Source organism: Camelus bactrianus, chromosome 3, assembly GCF_048773025.1.
Source record: "Camelus bactrianus isolate YW-2024 breed Bactrian camel chromosome 3, ASM4877302v1, whole genome shotgun sequence".
Taxonomy (NCBI): domain Eukaryota; kingdom Metazoa; phylum Chordata; class Mammalia; order Artiodactyla; family Camelidae; genus Camelus; species Camelus bactrianus.
Genome location: NC_133541.1, coordinates 93,569,795 through 93,591,568, shown reverse-complemented (window position 1 = coordinate 93,591,568; position 21,774 = coordinate 93,569,795). Strand labels below are relative to the sequence as shown.

Here is a 21,774-nt window from a genome sequence, read left to right as displayed (position 1 = left end):
TAAGAAAATTAGAAGATTAATCCATTAGGTTCAACAGATAAAACAGAGAGGAGGAAATTATCGAAGAATTAACATAATTTCCTCCAGAACTCAAGGATATATAACACACTATTTAGCACAGCAGTGAAGAATGTCTACATTCAGTATGTATTGAGCTAACCAAAAATAGTGTTAGTCTTACTGAAAGGATGCAGGGATGAGAACTGGACGTGGTTTTATAGGTGAGCTCAGTTCTCATCTACCACAACAAGTCCACAGAGGTCTAAAATTGGTAAATCAAGAAATAACAACAGAACAGAAATAGAAAAGGGTTAAAAGGGGCTCCCTCTGAAGAGAGTAGGACTGAGAAAGGTAGAAAGGGGATTTTTTATAAGCCTGTCTATTTTATTTAAACCATATCCATGCATAATTTTGACAAGTTTGATAAAATAGAAATTAATTAAAATGAGTCCAATAAAAAATTACAATGTGATTGGATTAAATTCAATTATTTGGAAAATTCACTTATGTGGACAAGCCATGGCCCAAGAATGCTCAAAAAACTGGCATGGGCAGCATATACCTTGTTAATGTGGAAGAGTTTCTCCTAACGTCACCAACCAGCAGACTGTTGGTAGGTAGGGGTAGGGATGGGAGATGGCACAGCAGCCCTTGGACAGTCACCCCCTCCCTTTCCCAGCAGGTTGTATTTGCTTGGGAGACCCTACCCTTGAGTATGGATCCTACCAGGCTGCCAAAGAGAGGAGCTAGTCATCCTTTTAGGATGACTTCTGGGAATTCACTAGGATCCCCTACCTTTCTTACTCTGGACCCAGACAAGATGCTGGGTTTCTTTCTGAGGGTGGCTGAGGAGCTACGCCTGCCCAGGGCTGCAGCCACAGGGCCCTCCCTGGAGGTGCAGGAGTCAGGCTGTCTAAGCAGCCAAAAGTGCCCACACACACTCATGGTCATCTGACAGGTCACCATATCTCTTACCAGGGGATCCCTGAGAAGAGGCCAAAGTGGGGAACATGATTGTAGGCATTTGAGCCTTACATTTGAGGCACATCTCCTTGGACACTAGCCCTCAGGCCTAACTGTCTTTTCTTTCTTTTCCTTTACCCACTGCCTATTCTCCATCCCATCTGTCTCTACCTCAGTCCTCCAGAGCTCTGCCCTGGGGCTGCTCAGCTGACTTGCCTGCCAAATACACTGTAGTTTTTTGTTTTTTTTTTTAAACATTTTCAATTGTTACATCCTTTGAAAAATTACATCATCATTATATAAGTAATACATATTCCTTATAGAAAAATGTTAAAATATTGAAAATCACCCATAATTCTAACCAGCCAAATAAAACCAATATTTGCCCATGAAATTCCAGAATGTTTCCAGGTTTTCTCACAAGTATCCAGAATGTATCCAGGCTTTCTCACAAGTGAAAATACTGTTGGTCCACATCTCATTTGGGTACCGACCTGCTAAGCACTCAACATATGCCAAACCTTGAGTTGGGCCTTTAGAGGTGTTAATCCCAGCAAATCCTCACAACTCTGTGAGGCAGGTGTTATTCTTCCCATTTTGCAGGCAGGAAGCGGGGGCTTAGGGAGATCACATCACTTGTCTGAGTCCTCATCTTGGTTAAGAGACTGATGTGGATTTCAACCCTCCAGGCTAAATCTAAAGCTATTTTCCTTGAATGCTTTGTAAGAGTTTTCCATTTTTCTTTTTCTTTCTTTCCTCCCTTCTGCCCTCCTTCCCTTCCTTCCTTCTTTCTTTCTCTCTTTTTTCACTTAATATATGCAAACATCTTTCTTGTCAATAAATACACACCTAGATCATTCTGCTGCATGACATGCCTTTGTATGGACATGCCAGATTTTAAACAACCAATTCCTTTTTATTGGACTTTCTGATGTTTCCCTTTTTTTTTCTATTATAAACAATGCAGTTACAAATACCTTTGTTCATACACCTTTGCACAAATATGATTATTTTCTTAGGATAAATTCCAGGAGGTAGAATTGCTTGGACAAAGGCTAGACACATTTTAAACAGCTGCCCCTTTTCCAGTCACATCAGCTATCAGTGCACATTCCCCCACATACAGTATTTACTGAGTATTTCCACTTATAAAAAAATTTGGACTGTGATTTAACACTGAATCTTAGAACCCTATGCTGAAAGCATTCTAGTGTATTCCTCTAGAGTTAGAACCATACTTTTAAAAAAAAAGCCTGGACTTCAATAGTAAGGAAGGGGAGGGAGGAAAGCAGAGCAGGAGGGCCAGGCTGTAGGCCCACAACTGACTGGCATGAGGGAGGTTGTGATGTTTTCCCAAGGAAAGCAGTCTCCTCCTGGATCTGAAGACCTGACAGCCACCTCTGATGATCCACTCCTCATATTCAGCTGTCCTCACTGTCCCAGCACTCACACACTAATCAAAAAGTCAACTCAAATTCTCAGATCTTCACTTTATCTGGTTGCCAACACTTTCAGTACTCTGGTCTTCCCTGAATAACTTTCAGGGCCTTTTAAGCTAGGAAGACCCAAACTAGATACAGTATTATTGCTCTTTTACCTTGATGTTGTCTTCCTTCAATAGGCTGCAAACTCTGGCACCTGGTGGAAAAAAGGAAAGTAAGTGATTGAGGCACAGCACTGAGGGGGAGACCTGGGGCAAAGCAGCTGGTCCACGACAGACACCAGCACATGACGTCCACGTGGGCATTCTCTGCTCAGGGCAGTTCTTTCTCACTTGGCTTGTTAATGCTCCTGCTAATGCTGGCAGAAACCTCAATGCTCTTTCCCTTGTCTCAAGGCCTTGTATAAATAGTCAGTAGTCCTGTCATACATTTTTCTTCATATATCCAGTCATCAGATATGCCAGGCACCGTCCTTGGCCTCTGGGGATACAGTAGTAGACAAACAAATTTTAAAAACCCTGTCCTTGTGGAACTTGAAATCTCTGGCAAAGACCACCAACCAACCAACCAACCAACCAACCAACCAACCAACCAAATAAATAAATAAATAAATAAATAAATAAATAAATAAATAAATAAATAAAATAGTAGCCAGAAGAGGAAAAATAAAGCAAAAGACGGGGGAGGAAAATATTAGATCAGAAGGTGGGAAGGAGAGCTGAAACTGTAAATGGTGTGGCCAGAGAAGCCCAGACATCTGAGAAGATGACCTATGAACAAAGACCTGAAAGAAATGAGGACATGCACCCTAAAAATCAGTGGGGAAGAAGCTTCCCAGGTGGAGGCAACAGCACATGCAAAGCCCTGAAGGTGAGAGTCTGCCTGACATGGTAAAGATCAGAGAAGAGGGTGGTGTGGCCAGAGTAGAGTAAGTGAAGGGGGAAGTAAGGGAGGGGATCAGAGAGGTAGTGAGAGGCTCTAGAGTGTGCAGAGCATTAAAGTTCATCAAGTATTAAACTTGAGCTTTGACTCAAGATGGAAGCCACTGGAGAGTTTTAGACAAAGAAGTGACACGAAGTGACTCACACTTTAACAAGATCACTCTGGATGTTGTGTTGAGATTAAATTGGGGAGTATAGGTTGAACCAGTTGGGAGGCTACAGCAGAAATCCTGGCAAGAGACAATGGTGGCTTGGACTAGAGAGGTAGCATGGAGATAATGAGATCTGGTCAGACACCACAAAGTAGAGGCAGCAGAATTTGTTGATGGATTGGAAGTGGGATATGAAATAAAGGAGTCAAGGAGGACTCCAAGATTTCTGGCCTGACCAAGTGGGAAGATGGAATAGCTATTATTTGAATGCAGAAGCCTGATAATGGAGCATGTCTGATGGGGAGATAAGGAACTCAGTTTTGGACATGTTAAGTATGAAAAGACTTTTAGACACTCAAGTGGAGAGGCCTGTAAGCAGGTGGATATATGAGTATGGAGTTCAGGGGAGAGGTCCAGGCTGGAAACAAAGATTTGTGACTACTGACCATATAGCTCTTTAAAGCCATGACACAGGATGAGATCACCAAGGGGGTGACTGTCAATAGAGAAGTTGCTGTGAGGACTGAGCCCCATTCAGTTGCTCAGCACATGAGATTGAGGAGTAGCAAGTAAAACAGGAGGGAAACCATGAGAAAGGGTGTCAAGGAGAGGGAGCAACCCACTGTGACAGGTCAAGTAATATGGAGTCAGAGAATTAATAACTGGATTTAGTACTTGGAGCCACAGGTGATCCTGGTCAAGGGCAGATTCAGGGAAATGGTTGGGATGAGAACCTGACTGGAACAAATTCAAATGAGAGAAGCTCAAATCGTGAGCTAAAAGACAGAGTGGGCTGGCAGCAGCAGAAGTTCTGGAAGCAAAGGGGTAAATGATGATCAGATAAACTGCTTTTAGCTTCACTTCACTCATTTATAAACTGTAAAGCACAAAGCGGGCACTTCCACAATGCATGTAACCATTTGGCAGCTGTGGTTCCCAAGCTGGACCAGATTCTCCAGGTTGCTGAGCTTCAACCAGTTCTGGCCCCATGAGACAGCAATCAGCTTGTTTCTAGACTCTCATGAAATTACTCCCATTTTCTCAGTGTCATGCGTAGCCTTAGGATCAATACCCATAATTTGGGGGTTGTTGAGCAGGTCCTCTGTTTCTTATAAACCAAGATCTCACTCGGGCCTCTTCTCCTGATGCAAAGTCAGAGGGAACAAGACAGGCAGGACGTGCTGCTCTCATGGAGCCTCGCTTCTGGCAGAGGAGATGAAGATTCACCAAGGAAACAGATGAGCAGGCAAGTCACTTCAGATGTGGACAAGTGCAATGAAGATAATAATATGGGGTGAAAGAGGGAAAGAGAATGTGGGAGGGGCCACCTTCAGCCAGACTGTGTGGTCGAGTGGCCTCTCTGGGAGATGACATTTAAGATGAGAGCTAGAAGACAGTGCCCAGCTAATTCCCCTCAAACTGGCCCTTACCCTACTCTACTCTTGAGCTTTCAAATTTCCCAAGGCTGGGTAGGGCCTGGCACCAGCTAAGTACAGGTCCAAAAAGAGATACTCTCTTTCTCTCTCTAATATGTATTGTGGGGATTTTTTTCTCCATGACTACAAAAGACATGCATTTTCACAGAAAGAATTGGAAAAAACTGAAAAAAGAAGTTACTTACAATTCCACCACCCACAGATAACTACTGTTCACATTTGGTATGCAATTTTCTAGACATTTTCTATGCACATATAGACATTTTTAAAAGATGAGATCATGTACATTCTGTTTTGTGTATGCTGTTTTAGTCAAGAATTTTTACTAAATTGATTATAAGCATTCTTCTCTTGCCATATTGTTTTCTTCTACATGATGATTTTTAATGGCTGCATAGTATTCCACCGAATGCACATTTTTACCAAATTTTATTTAATTCCCAAACATTGGCCACTTAAGACTGTTTCCAATTGACTGCTATTATGAGTAAGTACTATAATGAATAATTCTGTACGTAGCTTTTTTCCTTAGTTGGGGAGGCTTGCAAATCTCTGAATGTTTCCTCGAGTTAAAAGAAAATGTCACTGCCCAGTGGGAGTACCACAAGTCTCATGGCACTGAGAGGCAGCCTGAGGCTTAGGGCAGTGGAAGAGCAGAGCTGAGCCATGGTCTCAAGGAGCCCCAGAGTTCGCTCAGATGCCAGAAGCTGATTTAATCCTCTGACATACCCCACCCAGAGTTTTCCTCCCTGGAGGGCCTGAGCAGCAGGAAAACAATAGGCCCCTCACATTAACCCAGTGAAATCCAAAGGGATTCCCCACCTGAGCCAGGAAGAGGGTGTCACTCTCTGACCTAAGCACAGAGAGCACCTTCATCCTCCTTTGAAATCCCCTTGAGGAAGCTCCTCCCTCCAACCCTCCCTGGGGAAAATATCCGTGTGGTGAGGCAGTCAGCCTTTCTTTGGGGAAGCACTTCTGGGGAGTGCACAGGAAATAAAGGGCTCTCCAGAAATAGCAGCTCCTCTCCTATCCCTGACCCACCCTCCTCCTGAATCCTTGAATTCTCCAATTCCCCAGAGGGGCTGGTAGGGAGAGTTTATGCCCCCCATAAGAGGACTGTTCTCAGGGAGAACGTGTTCTGGGGTGAACGGGAAAAGCACAAGCCCAGGAGGCCATCAGACCTGGGTTTGAATCCTAGCTCTGGCACATTCCAGCCTCATCTTGGGCAAGTGACCTCCTCTGTGAAATTCAAGCTCCAGGGACTTGGGTCTCTTTTGTTTACTGTTATATCTGCCAACACTTAGCATGTAGTAGGTGCTCAATAAATACTATGCCAGATCAACGCATATGATCATTTCTGAGCCTTAGTTTGCTCATCTATAAAATGGGGATGCTAACACCTATCTCACAGGCTTGTTGTGAATAAAAAAATAAAACATGGGTAAAATATTTAACATAGTTTTGGGTGTACAGCAAACACTAGAGTTCAAAGCCCTGGAGAATTGCATACACCATGCCCTGAGCCCCATAGCATTGACAGGAAGCTCTTCAGTTTCCTCAGTAGAATTAGTTTGTCTCTACTCTGCTCACTACTGCACCCCAAACACACCTCTGGTATGGTACATATCATCCTGTGTGTGTGCTTCCGACTCCCTCATTACACTTCAGGGCAATTTAAGGACAAAAATTTTGCCTCTGTATCCTCTGTGCCTCTGAACAACACTGTAAAGTAAGCAAGGTCTTTATCCCCATTCTACAGATGAGGAAACTAAGGCTCAGAAAGGTTAGGTACCTTGCCCTAGTTACACAGCTGGGGAGTGGCAGACCAAGGTGTAAACTTGGTTCTGATTTCTGGGCCTCTGCTCTCTTCTAGGTGGCTCTCTTGCAAATGGGAGTTGGGGGTGAGGAGGAAGCAAGTAGTCCCTATGTTCCTGAGGGAAAACTTGGGCAGAATTCCAAGAGGAAGGAGGTCCTTGGGGAGTTGAGAAGTTGTCAGGGCACTGGCAGTCACCTGAGCCCCGTTGCATCTTCCTGTGGATCATCATGCGTGCAACAGCTGCAACCCCCAAAGGCCTATGGTTTGGCTGGTCTGGGACAGGCCAATGCAAAGGTGGGGCCCCCAAGCACCCTTTGTCAGTGTGGAACCCAGCCAGCAAGGAGACTTGGGTTTCCTCAGCCCGGAAATGATGGTCATGGCCCCAGCAGCAGGGGAGGTAGCTGCAGGGCATCTGCTCGGGACTGGCCTATCTTCAGTAATGGGGCAGGAAGGACTTCTCGCCAGACCACAGGCATCTTGATTTACTCACCTCTGTGACCCCAGGATCCTACTGGATGAGTAAGACCCCCAGCCTCTGACACTAGGGAGTGAGGGAGAGGAGGTAGTAGCTAGACCTAAACCAGGGATGTGCAGGGAAGAAATAAGGGACCAGGTCGGAGGATTTTTAATGACCAAGAATGACCTCTGTCTCCCCTCTTCCTTATTAAATTGTATGTTTCTGAAGGGCAGGTCTGTGGCTGATTCATCTGTGTTTCTACCACACCCAGTTGATTACTTTGCAGAGAACTCGTATTCACTAAGCATAGCTCATTGGAAGTAAAACTGGAAGCTAGTACACAGGACAACAGATGGCATCTGCTTTTCACACCTGGATCATCCAGGAAAGGGCAGTCCTGCTAGTCCAGTATCCTGACCAGGATGACCCCAAGGAGGAGCAGGGACTCTTCATCTGGGGCATTCAGAGTGTACCTCCCTCCTGAGACCCCACCCACGTGACTAACCCTCCCTTCCTCAGCCAAAGAGAGACCATTTGGGGGAAATCTCCTGGCTCTATGTGTCTCCCTGGTAATAGAAAGGGAATGAGTGTGTGGTATAACATCTTCGTCCTTGGGTCTGGAAGAATTGTGAACCATGAGAAAGAAAAATTCAGATAAACTGAATTTTTGAGAGTAAAACTGCTGCTTTTGCCTGAATTGTCAGATCAGCAGATTCTTTTTCCATTGGCCATTCCCACATCATGTGTGTACTGCATGGCTACAAATAATCCTGATGTTATATATTTAAAATAATGCCTTTCTTCAATCCTTCTTTGTCCATCAGTGTAACCTGTATTGCCCTCTAAAGGTGTGCTGTGTGCAGGGCTTGTCTCTACAAGGCCAAACTCAGTATGCATTTATCACCTGCATATCTGTATAACCTGAAGCTTCAGGCTGAGGGTACTCAGAACCTATAGTGGGATATCCTGGAAACCAGATATTACACATGTCTATGCACGTGGCCTGAAATTAAGTGTATAGAATAAGGCCTAAGCTTCTCAGACAGCAGCCAAAGGCCTTCAGGCCATGCCCACCTGCCCACACCCCTCTCCCATCTTGTACTTCACTTACCTAACAATATAGCTCAATTGCCTGGACCAGCTAGCTTTGACTTAAGCCAGTTCCCAAAGAGCAGTTTCTAGATCAGCAGCATCAGCATCACCTGGCACTTGTTAGAAATGCAAATTCTTAGGTCCCACCCCAGACCTACTGAACCATAATCTCTGGGGTGCGGCCCATCTGCCTGTGTTTTCACAAGTCCTCCAGATGATTCTGACATGCACTAAAGCTTGAGAACCACCTGGTTATGCCATTCCCTGAGGCTGGGTTGCTCTTCTGAGACCTTTTCTGCCTGTTCTCCTTGCAACCGCTTTTCAAAGTTCAGCTCAATATTATCCCTTTCAGGAAGTACTCCTAGTCCCCTGAGCACCTGTGAATGCATCTTCCTGGAACTCACAGCCCCTTTGCCATCCCCTTCCCCATTATGGTAAAAGAGCTTCATTTCTGCTTCTCTTTACAGCATGTATCTTCTGCTTCGTTTGAGAGCAAAGTGCGAGGATTTGTTAACTGCCTACCAGACTGATTCCACCCTAACACACACAACATCACTCTAAAAACACTTTCAGGAGTAAAGGCCACATCTTACTTCACTCACTCTGTCAACAAACATCTACTGAGGGCCTGTTATATGTGGCAGGAACTGTGCAGGGATCTGGGGATTCAGAGATAAAAGGTATGGTCTTAGCCTCCAGAAACACAGAATCATGTAATACTTTTTTGGTATCTGGCTTCTATTGCTCAACATGTCTGAGATTCATCTATGTTGCTATGTGTCAAAACAGTTTGTTCTTTTTTAAATTGCTGTGGTATATTCCATTGTATGGATGTGACACAATTTATTTATCCATTCTGTTCTTTTTTTAAATTGAGGTACAGTCAATTTACAATGTTGTGTCAATTTATGGTGTACAGCACAATTCTTCAGCCATACATGGATCTACATATATTCATTTTCATATTCTTTTTCACCATGAGCTACTACAAGATATTGAATATATTTCCCAGTGCTATACAGTATAAATTTGTTTATCTGTTTGATACATACCAGTCAGTATCTGCAAATCTCAAACTCCCAGCTTATCCCTTCCCGCCTCCCTCCCCGCTGGCAACCACAAGTCTGTATTCTATGTCTTTGAGTCTGTTTCTGTTTTATATTTAAGTTCATTTCTTTTTTTTTTCTTAGATTCCACATATGAGTGATATCATATGGTATTTTTCTTTCTTTTGGCTTCTTATAATGACATTCTCCAGGGCCATCCATGTTGCTGCAAATGGCATTATGTTGTCGTTTTTATGGCTGAGTAGTATTCCATTGTATAAGTATACCACAGCTTCTTTATCCAGTCATTTGTTGATGGACATTTAGGTTGTTTCCATGTCTTGACTATTGTAAATAGTGCTGCTATGAACATTGGGGTGCAGGTGTCTTTTTGAATAAAGGTTCCCTCTGGATATAAGCCCAGGAGTGGGATTGCTGGATCATATGTTAAGTCTATTTTTAGCCTTTTGAGGAATCTCCATACTGTTTTCCACAGTGGCTGCACCAAATTGCATTCCACCAACAGTATAGGAGGGTTCCCTTTTCTTCACACCCTCTCCAGCATTTATCATTTGTGTACTTTTGAATGATAGCCATTCTGACTGGTGTGAGGTGATACCTCATGGTAGTTTTGATTTGCATTTCTCTGATAACTAGCGATACTGAGCATTTTTTCATGGGCCTATTGGTTATTTGTATGTCTTCACTGGAGAATTGTTTGTTTTGGTCTTCTGCCCATTTTTGGATTGGGTTGCTTGTTTTTTTCTTATTAAGTCATACAAGCTGTTTATATATTCTGGAAATCAAGCCCTTGTCAGTCTCATCTTTTGCAAATATCTTCTCCCATTCTGTAGGTTGTCATTTTGTTTTACTTATGGTTTCCTTTGCTGTGCAAAAGCTTGTAAGTTTAATTAGGTCCCATTTGTTTATTTTTGCTTTTATTTCTATTGGTTGGGTAGACTGCTCTAGGAGAACATTGCTGAGATGTACTGAGATAATGTTTTGCCTATGTTTTCTTCCAGGAGATTTATTGTGTCTTGTCTTAGGTTTAAGTCTTTAAGCCATTCTGAGTTTATTTTTGTGTATGGTGTGAGGGAGTGTTCTAACTTCATTGATTTACATGCAGCTGTGCAGTTTTCCCAACGCTATTTGTCAAAGAGACTGTCTTTATTCCATTGGATGTTCTTGCCTCCTTTGTCAAAGATTAACTGACCAAAAGTTTGTGGGTTCATTTCTGGGCTCTCTATTCTGTTCCATTGATTCATACGTCTGTTTTTGTACCAATACCATGCTGTTTTGATTACTGTAGCTCTGTAGTATTGTCTGAAGTCTGGGAGAATTATTCCTCCAGCCTCATTCTTTTTCTTTAGTAATGCTTTGGCAATTCTGGGTCTTTTGTGATTCCATATAAATTTTAATATGATTTGTTCTAGTTCTGTGAAAAATGTCCTGGGTAATTTGATAGGGATTGCATTAAATCTGTAGATTGCCTTGGGCAGTATGGCCATTGTAACAACACTGATTCTCCCAATCCAGGCGCAATCCATTCTGTTCTGGATGGACATTTGGGCTGTTTCCAGTCTAGGGCCTTGTTGAGTGGGAAAACTACAGACATTGGTGGATATATGCACTCATTCCTCTTGAGCATATACCTAGGAGTGGAACTGATGGTTTACGGGATGATGTAATCTTAGCTTTAGTAAATCCCGCTGAACAGTTTTCCAAGTTTCCAAATGTTCAAATTTATATTCCTACCAGCAACATATTAGAGTTTGCCAATATTTGGCATTATGAATCTTTTAGGTTTTAGTCTCTTGGGGTGGTGTATAGTGGTATCTTATAAACTTTAATTTGCTTACTGGATATCTAGATACTCACTTTAAAGAAGCTCAAGACTTCTGCAGATTTTGTCTGTCTTTTTCTTATTGATCTTCAAGAGTTCTTTATATATTCTGGATACAAGTCCTCTGCCAGCTATGTTACTGAAAATATGAGCCTGTGGCTTGCCATTTCATTCTTTTAATGGCATCTTCTGATGAACAGAAGTCCATGAAAGCTCAATTTATCTTTCTTTTCATCTATAACTAGTGTTTTTTGTATTCTGTTTAAGAAATATTTATTTTAATGTCAAGAAATTCAGTAAACAGAAATAGTAACAAAAATAACTAATATTTAAAAAACAAACATGTGAAGGAAGGACAAAGTTTGATGATGAGTGGGAGAAAGACTGCATCTGACCATGAGGGTGTGCCCATTTGAGTGTGACGTGCAAAGCCTGGGCTTTGTTCTATGACGTGATATAGGTGAGAGGTGAGCCCCTGATCAGTTCAACAAGAAGGTGTTGCTGCCCAGTTTGGATGGGGTGCTGTATCAGGTCTGAGGATGGCTCTGTGGGGCAGGAGGACCCTGGCTGTCTGGATCAAGAGAAGGACTATCCCTTTTCATGTGTGCTAAACTGGGTCCAGTCCCCAAAACCCTGGGGGCTCCCCCAGTGCAGGCCCTACTCTTCCTCCTCTGTGCCAGAGCCTGCAAAGAGAGCTGTGTTGACACTTGTCCAGCTGGCTCAAGATGGGGAAATTCTCCCCTCCTGAGTCACCACAAACAGGAGGAGCTTCGCATAACAAGCACGGGACTACAAATGATCGCTATGCTTGTTTCGCTATGCTGCCTCACTTCCAAAATCCCCTGTGATGCTTTCAGATGAAATCTAGATCCAAAAACTTTCCCCATGTTTCCCCCAGTTTGAACAGAACAATACCCAGGGAATCACAAGCTGCCTCATAAAATTGACTTCCCCAAAGAAAAGAGATCTCAGACTCAAGGTTATGAGTATGTAGCCTGGAGTGACGAAGCCCCCACCTCTCTTGCTAGGGGGTAGCAGGCTGGTGGCCCCTGTCACCTTGCCAAGAGGATCCCCCCCACCTACCAGATGAACACAAGCCACCTTCTGCCTTCTCCAGCATAAAGCCAATTCCAGCACCCCCAGGGCAGTTTTCTCCTCAACCAGTTTCATGGATATATACCACACGTGATCTTAGTAGCTCAGAGATGTGGTGCACAGGTTCCCAACATCACTGCTCACAGAAGCCTACCTTCTCTCTAGGGCAGGGCAGTGACCACAGCCAGGTGAGACATTCATTTCTGATAATGTTCACACTACCGGTCCTGGGGAAAACCACTAAGTGATCTCTAGCAGCAGCACCCAGATTCCTTGTTTGTCCTAGTTCCCCACTCCTCACCACTACTTTTTCCCATTTACCATCCTCTCATAAGAACTCAGAACTCCAGGGTAGGATAAAGGGGTCCCTGAAATCCACAAATGGTATGTACAATTCTGGATGTTTGTGCATTTTCCTGAGGAAAGGGTCTACTTACTTCCTCAGGTTCTGAAAGCAATGTGTGACCTTAAAAAGGCTAAGAACCACCAGACCAAGCCCTCTTTAAACAGAGCACATCAGTTTGATAAAGTTAATTTTCACTAATGACTTATGCATCTTTAGCTAACTGCACTTCCAAAATAATACATGGGGAAGGAGAATGCTTAACTTAAAACATATTTCTAATAGCAAAACTGAGAGACAGTTGAAATCTGCGGTGGGGAGGGTGACAGTGAAGCAGGAGGCCTTCTTCCTAGCCTTTCAGCAACTCCCACAGGTGTGGAAGACCAGTTTTTCTGTCTAAATGGCTTTTTGAAGTCTACTTAAGTGGTGACAGGAGTTGGTGACTAGGATGTGTCAAAAAAGGCATTGGCATTTCTCAGCTGAAGCCCAGCCCCTCAGGTTTGATAACCTTCAAGGCCACTGAGACTGCTAATACCGTAGAAAGGAGAGATTCTCCCTGTGACTTAGGGGCCCGGGAACCCTGTTTCTACCGTTATATCAATCCTCAAATAGGAAGAGCATGCCTGAAGCACATGCTCCCCCCTCAAAGGGTCATGACCTCCGAAAAGCTATGTCTGCATCCTGGGTCCCTACTCTCTGCTGGTGATAAGATACAGCAACTGCCCTTAGGAGGAGCAATCTGAGGCCTCCTCCCTCCTACTGCACCAGGCTTTTCCTCCTCTGCTCAGTCTCCTTTTCCCCTCTCAAAGCACAAGCTTCATGACCAAGCAAGGGCCCTGCCCCCACTGCAGTCAGAAGGAAGTGATTCTGCAAGGCCTCCTAGGGACTCCCAACGCTGGCTCAGGCATCACACTGTTAAATAAGTGGGATTTTTTTTTTCAGTGTTTTCAGAAACTGCTGTTTAAAAAAATATAACCAAACTGTTTATGTAATTCTTGGGAAGTCTCAACAGAAATGGTTCCCTATTTATAATTGTGGCCAGGACTTAAAAAATAAAAGTAGAGGGGCTGTCAAAATTGGAGAGGCTGTCACATTAAAATTTTGTGCTTTTGTGACATCAGAACTGTCTCCCTGAAATGGAGACCAAAATCTGCCCAGAACTCAGGTTTTTAGGGGTTTTTAGCATGATGATGCTGGAATGCATTTTTAAAAGCCTGTGAATATTCTATTTTCATAGACCTTCCATGCCTACTATGGCCTCCCCATCCACACATCTGCAGGGTCAACTCTGTCTCCAGGCTGTCCTCCTTGGAGGTGGATGTCAGACCACTTGATGCAGTTCTCAGGGGTTCAGCTCTCTGGACCTGTACCAACTGAATCCTATGGTCCCTAAACCACAAACTCTGATTACAAGGGGAATGCAAACTTCTTAGGGGACAATCACAGTGTGAAGCTGATGATTTGGGCTTCTTTCTAGAATCACCCTGGGGGCTCCACTACTCAGTGTTGGCATTGCAGCTATAATCCAGATTTTGTAGGAAAACACCCTCTTTTTTATTAGAAAGACTATTCTTTGGGTTAAAGCAGTGGTTTGGATCACAGACTTTTCTGGTAAGTAAGAATTGGATGAGAGCTATGCCTCCACCAAATGTACAACTTAATACTATTTCAGGGGAGATGGTGGGTTCACAGCCCATGAAGATGAGCCTGTGGACCCAGAGATAAGAACCCTGGTCCTAGTACAGGCTTCCTGATAACACAAAGCCTCTAAGTATTCATAACCACTGCCAAACAAGCAGTAGCAGCTGAGGTCTCAGCCTAGAACTTCCCTGCTTCCACTTATACTGACAACACCCTAGGAGAGAAGGCAGAGGCATACAGCTCCCACACGTTGATGAGAAAACCCTAGTGCTTCTCCTGAGGACCTGACAGCTTGGAGAGGTTGAGGAGGGTGCCCAGGGTGTGGCCACTCCAGCCCTAACCTCCTTCAGCTGAGGGAAGGTAGCCAAGGGATATCTAAAGGAGGGTGGAGAGACTGGGTCAGCAGTTCTTACCCTTGTTCTCTCCACCCCCTTTATCCCTACCAAGCCCTGATGTCAGCCCTACTATGCTCACCCAGGAAACCCTCAGCCATTTCCCACAGGTCCCCTCCCAGGGAAGTTCTTTAACTGATGGGTGTGGGAAAGAGGAAGAGGAAAAATACTTCTATCCCTTCCAACTCTCTCCACTCTATGAACACCCAGTTAGAAAATGATTACTCATCTGACCTGGAGATCTCATCCCAGGCATCTTAATGGCTCTTCTTATATCCATAAGGAGAATAAGTGACGAAGAAATGCAAAATCCCAACACATAAAAATGTATTTGAAAAAGGGAAGCCCCTCGAAAAGTTCCCATCTGTTGACCAGAGGAAATAAAATTATGACTTAAAAAAAAAACCATTGGGGTCTTTCCAAATCATGGAGGAAAACATAAACAGAGAAAAGACATGCTCTAGTCTTAAAACTCTGACTTGGTACCAAACCATGTGATCCTTAACAGCAGTAAACAATCTCTCCCCAGCAGCCTTAGGCCCACCTTGCCTATTCCACATTAGGCCCCAGACAATTCAACAAACATTTATTGACCACTGGTTGTGTGCTTCCTACCATTCCAGGGGTTGGAGTTCTCCAACCTTTAAGCGTTTTGAGAGGAGCAGGTCAATGTTTACTGTGTACCTATATTGTCCTAGGTTTTGAAGTCTGAAGGGGTAAGAATCTGAGAAAGGAGCAGCTAAGAATAATCCAACTCAGGAAGCACTAATCTACAAATAACACCACAGGCACAAGAAGCAATTAATTTTGCATGGTGGGATCAGGGAAGGTGACCATGAGAGGTGATATTTAAGTTGGGATTTGAAAACATATTAGGATTTTGATGGGCATAGCTGGGAAGAACTGGCATTCCAAGCAGAAAGAAATGAGTGAGCGAAGGTCAGGGTTGGGAGGCAGGGTGGTATGAACAGTAGGTCATGTGGGGGATGGCATGTAGTGAGGCCAGTGGCACCACAGCATGGGGTCTCTGAGAGCAGGAAGGAGGAAATAAAAGGTAGGCTGCAGTTTCTGACAGCCATGGTTAAGTGTCACTCAGAGGAGCTGCTATATGGAGTGTGAGCCTGCAGCTTCAGCATTAGCCATACCTGTCATTCAAGCCAAGGCCCCACTGCCTCCTAGGAAGTTCCCAGCCAATGGCTGATTATGGCAGGGGTGCTTGGGCCTGTCCATTTCTGCTCAAAGTGGGACTCTGCTAATGCGCAATCTTTGTGCTGGAGCTTCCCATTGAGCTAACTGAGATGATCGTAAAGCTGCAGCACAGTAAGAGGATCTTCCTACCCAATTCTCCTTCCTTCACAGGGTGGTGAAAGGACCATTTAAAAGGACAGTGCATCTACTGCTACAAACTTTTAACAAGAAGAAACCAGCAGCATATATAATTTACAATGTGTATACTCTTAAACCCAACAATCCCAATTTTAGAAATCTTCTAGAAACACTAGCACAAACACATGCAAGTATAAGGATGAGGATGTTTACAGTAGCCTCATATATGTTAGCATGACATTGGAAAACTCCATGGCTATCTATAGGAGGGAAGATTAAAAAATGGTATATCCATGCAGTGGAATAATACTATGCAACCTTTAAAAAGAATGTAGTAGGTTTTCTTGTACTGTCTTAGATGTACACAATATATTGCTATTTGTAAAAAGCCAGTTGCTGAACAAATATACAGCATGATCCAATTTTCACAAAATCGTACATATATATATCTTCTACATTTGTTTGTATAAATAAGTCTGTAAGGAGATATATCAACCATTGATAGGGGTTATTTCTCAGGGTAGAAGGTTTTTACTTTTTATGTTTTTAAAAAGTACCAGTAATAGATTCTGGGTTTTATTTTTATTTAGTTTTGTGCTTTTCTGTATTTTCCAATTTTAAGGTGATAAACAGGGTTCATTTCTCTTGAAAGAAAACAAAATTTGAATTTAAAAAGCTCCATATCTACCCAGAAAAAATATATGAAAATTCTTCATATTTCCTATCCAGAGAGAAAATAATAAAAACTCCTGGATAGTTGAGAAATCTGTCAGTGGCCTGGTCTAGGTAAACAGGAATTAGAGATGAACTGGAACAGAGCTGAACACAGGGTAACAAAGACAGAAGTTCCAGAAGAAGCCCAGAGTGCTATCCTGGGTAACAGGTAGATGATCCACAGAAGAGGAGTGGGTAGGGGAAGGAGCAGGAGAGGGGATGTGTGCTGAGTGTGCTGGCCTGAGTGTGGAGGGTCAGGCCAGGTAGTGTAAATGGGAAGAAATGTAAGTAACACTGGCTCCTGCCCTACAGCTCAGGAGAGCAGCCAGGGCTAAAAACTCATGACCTACAAAAGATTCAAAACTTACCAACAGGACTCACCAATGGACTAAAATGTTAAATATAAACAGTGAAATTGTTAAAAAAAAAAAAAAACCTAGAAAAAATATTTGTGAATATTTATCTGATCTGAATGGAAAAGGACTTTAAATACAAAAGCAAATAGCATTTTAAAAGTCTATAAAAATTAACATTAAAAATAAACACCTATCCTTTAAAAACAAAACTCAAATAAAATCAAAAGGCAAGCAAAAATGGGGAGAATATTCACAACATTTACAGAGAGGAAATATCCTTCAAATGTTAAAAAAACACAAGTAAGTAATGGGAAAAAATGCTCCAGTAGGCAACAGAGCATTTTGTATTGATCAGAATGTGGTTCAGTTACATATAACAGAAAATAATAGTGGTCTAAAGAAGATAGGAGTTTATTTCTCTCTCACATTAAAAAGAAGAGTTCACAGCTTGTCAGTTCAGGGTTAGTATACAGTGGCTCCAGGAGTCATTAGAGACTTAGGCTTCTTCCAGCTCATTCTGTTCCATCCCTAGGGTGCAGCTCTCATGGTCCATGCTGGTTGCTAGAGCTCTAGTCATCGTGCCCTCATTTATGGAAGTTAGATGGAGAAAGAGAGGGTAGGTACAAGGGCACATCCCTTTCCTTTTAAGGAGACTTGTTTGAAGTCCCACATGACGCTTACATCTCGTTGGCCAGAACTCAGTCACATGGTCATACCTAGTGGCAAAGGAGCCTGGGAAACATAGCCTTTTAGCTGGGTGGCAAAGGGCTCAGCTAAAAATTAGGTTTGTTACTGAGAAAGAGGAGGGAATGGATATTGGAAAGCAATTAGCAGCTCCTAACATACATGTGAATCGAATTCTCAAAAGAAATACAAATGTAAAAGATTTTAAAACTGTCAACTTTACTAATAAATTAATGTAAAGTAGCCTTCTTATAGTCTCCTCCTACTAAGATCTTAAAGGGCTGGCCAGACAAGCCATCAAGAGGACGCTCTGGATCTGACCATCTTAATAACAACCTCCATACGGCAGCCCACAAATAGAATCCCAGGGTAAGCCCTTCCACCTGCTGAATGGTTCCTGGTCCTTCTCCCCAGAGTCTCCCTCCAACCCCAAGTGACGTGAGATTCTGTAAATGCTGGGAAGTGGAGAAAATTCTGCACCTAGGGATTCTGTAATTAAACTATGGTTAAAATTAAATTTTAGGTGTTTTTGAAAGTTCCTTAAAAAGTAATATCCTCATGCAAACTGAATCAGCAGTTTCAGAACTAAAAAGCTCTGCCCTGTGCTTGGGGTGTCACAAACTAAGCATGAAAACTGGCCACTAAAATAAGGACTAGTGTTAGGGAGAATTTGGCAACCCCAAGTTAACTCTTTTGGCAAATTCAGAACTTTACTTCAGACTCCAGAGGACTATAATGTTAGTGCTGCCATCTCTCAGAATGCAGAGAAGACATGGCCAAGTATGGACTCTGAAAGCTTCTTATGTTCTTAGGCCAATTTCCAGTAGTCGCTATGACTTTTCTTCATCTTAGATTGTCACCAGTCACTTCTCACTATTTACCTGAAAGCCTGCCTTTAGTACTCATTTATAATTTTTGCTCTTTTTAAATGGTTGTGTATTGTGAAACAAAATACAAGAGCAAATAGATACTTAATGGAGTCTGGGGAAGGGGTCTTTAGTGCCTGGGAAGCAATGTGATATAATGATTAAACATACATGTGCTTAGTCACATATATCAGGAATATCTGGATTTGAACCCTTTACCATTTACCACCTGTGTGTTCTTGAACAAGTTATTAAATGTCTCTAAGCCTCAGGTTCCTTGTCTTACAATGGGAATAATATTGTGCTTACCTCATAAAGTTTATTATACTGTCAGGGTCATGTAAAAACAGATGGCACACTCAAATTGGAAGGGTTTAAGGAAACTAACAAGGGTTAGTGAAGCACTTTAGGGCTAGCAACAGTGGGGAGCCGTTACCACTTCTAGCCTGAAGGTGTGAGGGAAAGGAAGAGGTAAGAGAGTCAGAACAGGTGTCAGAACAGGTGTCTGGCTGGAGTTGTGGGTGCTGCTGGAGGATGCAGTTGGCCTGAAGTGACCCAAAGGCAACCCAGGGGAATAAATTCTTGACCTAGTTTTCCTGTGTCCACTGATCTCCTGCCAGTACTCCCCATTAGCCAAACCTAGCCAGAAGCCAGAGGCAAAGTAGATAGTGACGCAGTGCATATAGGTAAGCCTCATAGGGCACAGAGCAGGTGGAGACGGTGGAGAGCAGATCTGGAGGGGCAAACGAAGGAGCTTTTGGGAAGATTAAATTAAATAGAGAATGTGATAAGCTTAGCACAGTGCCTTGAACATAGTAAGTCCGCAAGTCCTCAACAGATGTTAATTCATTTTGAACTTTGGTTCTCTCTCTCTCGCATTCTTTCTGGCTGCCTTTTTTACTTACTGCTTACTTCCTGGTTTTTAACAGGTCACGAATGACTGAGGTGACTTACAAGTAATACAGTCCTGTTATCTACATTGGAGGGTTTTGAGGGTGCAATGAATGTGTAAAAAAGATAACCAGGGTCTCTGGGGCTGGGGATGAGAGAGAGAGAAACAAAAGAAGGGGAGAAGGTAGGAGGAAACGATGGGAGAAAGTTGTATGTTCCCTTCAGGCTGGAATGAACATAGGATTATCTTAGTTTATGAACAAATTATGAATTTACTGGGATGTAATAACAGTGCTTTCGCCATTTTACAGCCTAGTGAGACTTGCCAGAAAGCCTAGTGAGATTTGCAAGGATGCAAAGAGGTCTCCTTGCCCTAAATACAAAATCTTGCTCTTACCTATAGATTAAAAGGTTTTATCTCAGTGCCCCCTTTCCTCCAAAACCAAAAATCCATTTGTTCACATGGATGGTCAAACACTTGCATGCCCCCATCTGTGTGCCTGGTTCAGGTGAATCTTCTGATTTGGGAAAGACTGCCTGAAGTGAGTTGGTCTTCCCATGGATGACTCCCAGTGGGAAGGGAGGACCAGATAGTAAGTAGTCTGAGCTCATGAACCTGAGCATCCTTTCCTTAAGCCTTTTCCTGCTGCTGACTTGGCCTCTTAGGAATCTGTCTTAATTCCATAAGGTATTCTTGAGTGTCTGATATAGGCTTCAGAATAGAGCATTCTTGGCTACCCGTTCTGCTCCAGCATCCTTCTCACATGTGCTAACCCTCTCCCTCCAGGACTTTGTTCAGACCACTCTCTGCCTGGAACATACACTCTGTCTTCTTTACCTGGCTAACTTCACCTCATCCTCCAAGACCCCTCTGGTGCCATCTTCTCCAGGTGGCTTTACTGGACTTGTCTCCTCCGCTCAATGCCCACAGGGATTGGGAAGTCCCTCTGTATGTTCTCGTTAACCCTCTTTGATTCTCCCACTCATAGCACTTACCACACTGTCTTGGTTTCCTGGCCTAACTCTCCCAACAGACTGAAAACCTCTTGAGGGAATCTGACATACTTATGTTGGTTTTACCAACATTCTGCAAAGTACCTGGCACACAGAGGGCACTCAATAAAGGTTTACTGAATTAATGTTCAGGGAATAATTCAGAAAATAAGAAATGAAGTGTCACAAACCCCAAAGCATCAAGTAACCAAACTATTTGTCCTAGAACATTCTTCTCCTATTGTCACCCTGGCTCTCCTGCCCCAACAGCAGTCAGGGCAGGTAACCTTATGATTGTTCACCTGCTCTTTCTTCAATCTTCTTCTTTTTCAGGAATTTCCTCTTAAATACCACTTCTTCAGAGGCTGTCTCTGACCACCTAGTACAAGCACTTAGTTACTTGATTACACATCGATGTATTTTAATTTGCTACCAAGCATTACTGATAGTGTTGAAATTTTATTTATGTGTTTGTTTAATTATTTTCTATCTCCACTACTGTATTATAAGCTCCATGTGACCAGGGACCTTGTCTATTCACAGCTGTATGCCCAGCATCTAACAAAGTGGGTGCCACATAGTGGAATGTTCACTAAGTTTTTGTTAAATAAACACATGTTACTTTTACTTCATTATGATTTAATTTGATGTATGCCTCTCTCTTTGCTGTTGGATTAGGTGCCCCAGAGAAACTGAGAAGGGTCTCCCTCATGATATTAGAGGGCAGGTGGTGGGGGGAAGCTCAGTTCCCTTCCTAGGCCAAGGTGGGGTATGCTGCCTGCCTACAGCTTCCTTATGACCAGATGCTGAGCAATCTTGGCCCATGTATCTATAGGCTTAAGATGTTAAAAATTCTCTTCCAGTTCTCTGTGAGAGCAGCTCCAGCCATGCATTTCCCAGACTGAAAGAATGTGCCCAGGGCTACGAGTTGGCCTGGTATCCAGCAGGAAGCAAGTGCAGTGGCCAGCACACTAAGAAGAGAAGTCTTCCTCTTTCCATATCGCCACCCTGAGAGTAGCTACCTGGGTGGGTACAGAAGCTGGCTCTGCCTCACGTGGCTGAGCAGCATGGCTCTCTGGCTCTGCTATAGAACAAGGCTAGCCTTGAGAAGCTGTGGCCTGCATTCCTGTCACTCTGCTCCTGCAGAAATTGCTCTGCCAGCTCAGCAGAGGGTCTGGCCTGGAGTCTCTCACCTGCCCCTAGCCCTTCCCTGAAGTCCCTTCATTTACTGGAAATCATAAACAGTGAGAGACAGCCTTTATCACACCCTGAACAGTGCACTCTT

General features: G+C 43.3%; 1 protein-coding gene across 13 annotated transcripts in view; it reads right to left on the bottom strand.

Moving 5' to 3' along the window:
* Nucleotides 1–21,774, bottom strand: part of LOC141577079 (uncharacterized) — a 68,591-nt gene that overhangs the window by 21,871 nt on the left and 24,946 nt on the right. For 12 of the 13 annotated variants that reach the window (XR_012505625.1, XR_012505627.1, XR_012505626.1 and 9 more), the window contains exon 4: nt 2,561–2,601. The exons of the other annotated variant lie outside the window; for it this stretch is intronic. Coding sequence is in view for 6 of the 12 variants with exons in the window: in XM_074360642.1 (XP_074216743.1) it covers nt 2,561–2,601 (41 nt within the window). In the remaining 6 variants the exon portion in view is untranslated. The remainder of the gene's footprint in view (nt 1–2,560; nt 2,602–21,774) is intronic. 13 annotated transcript variants of the gene reach the window in all.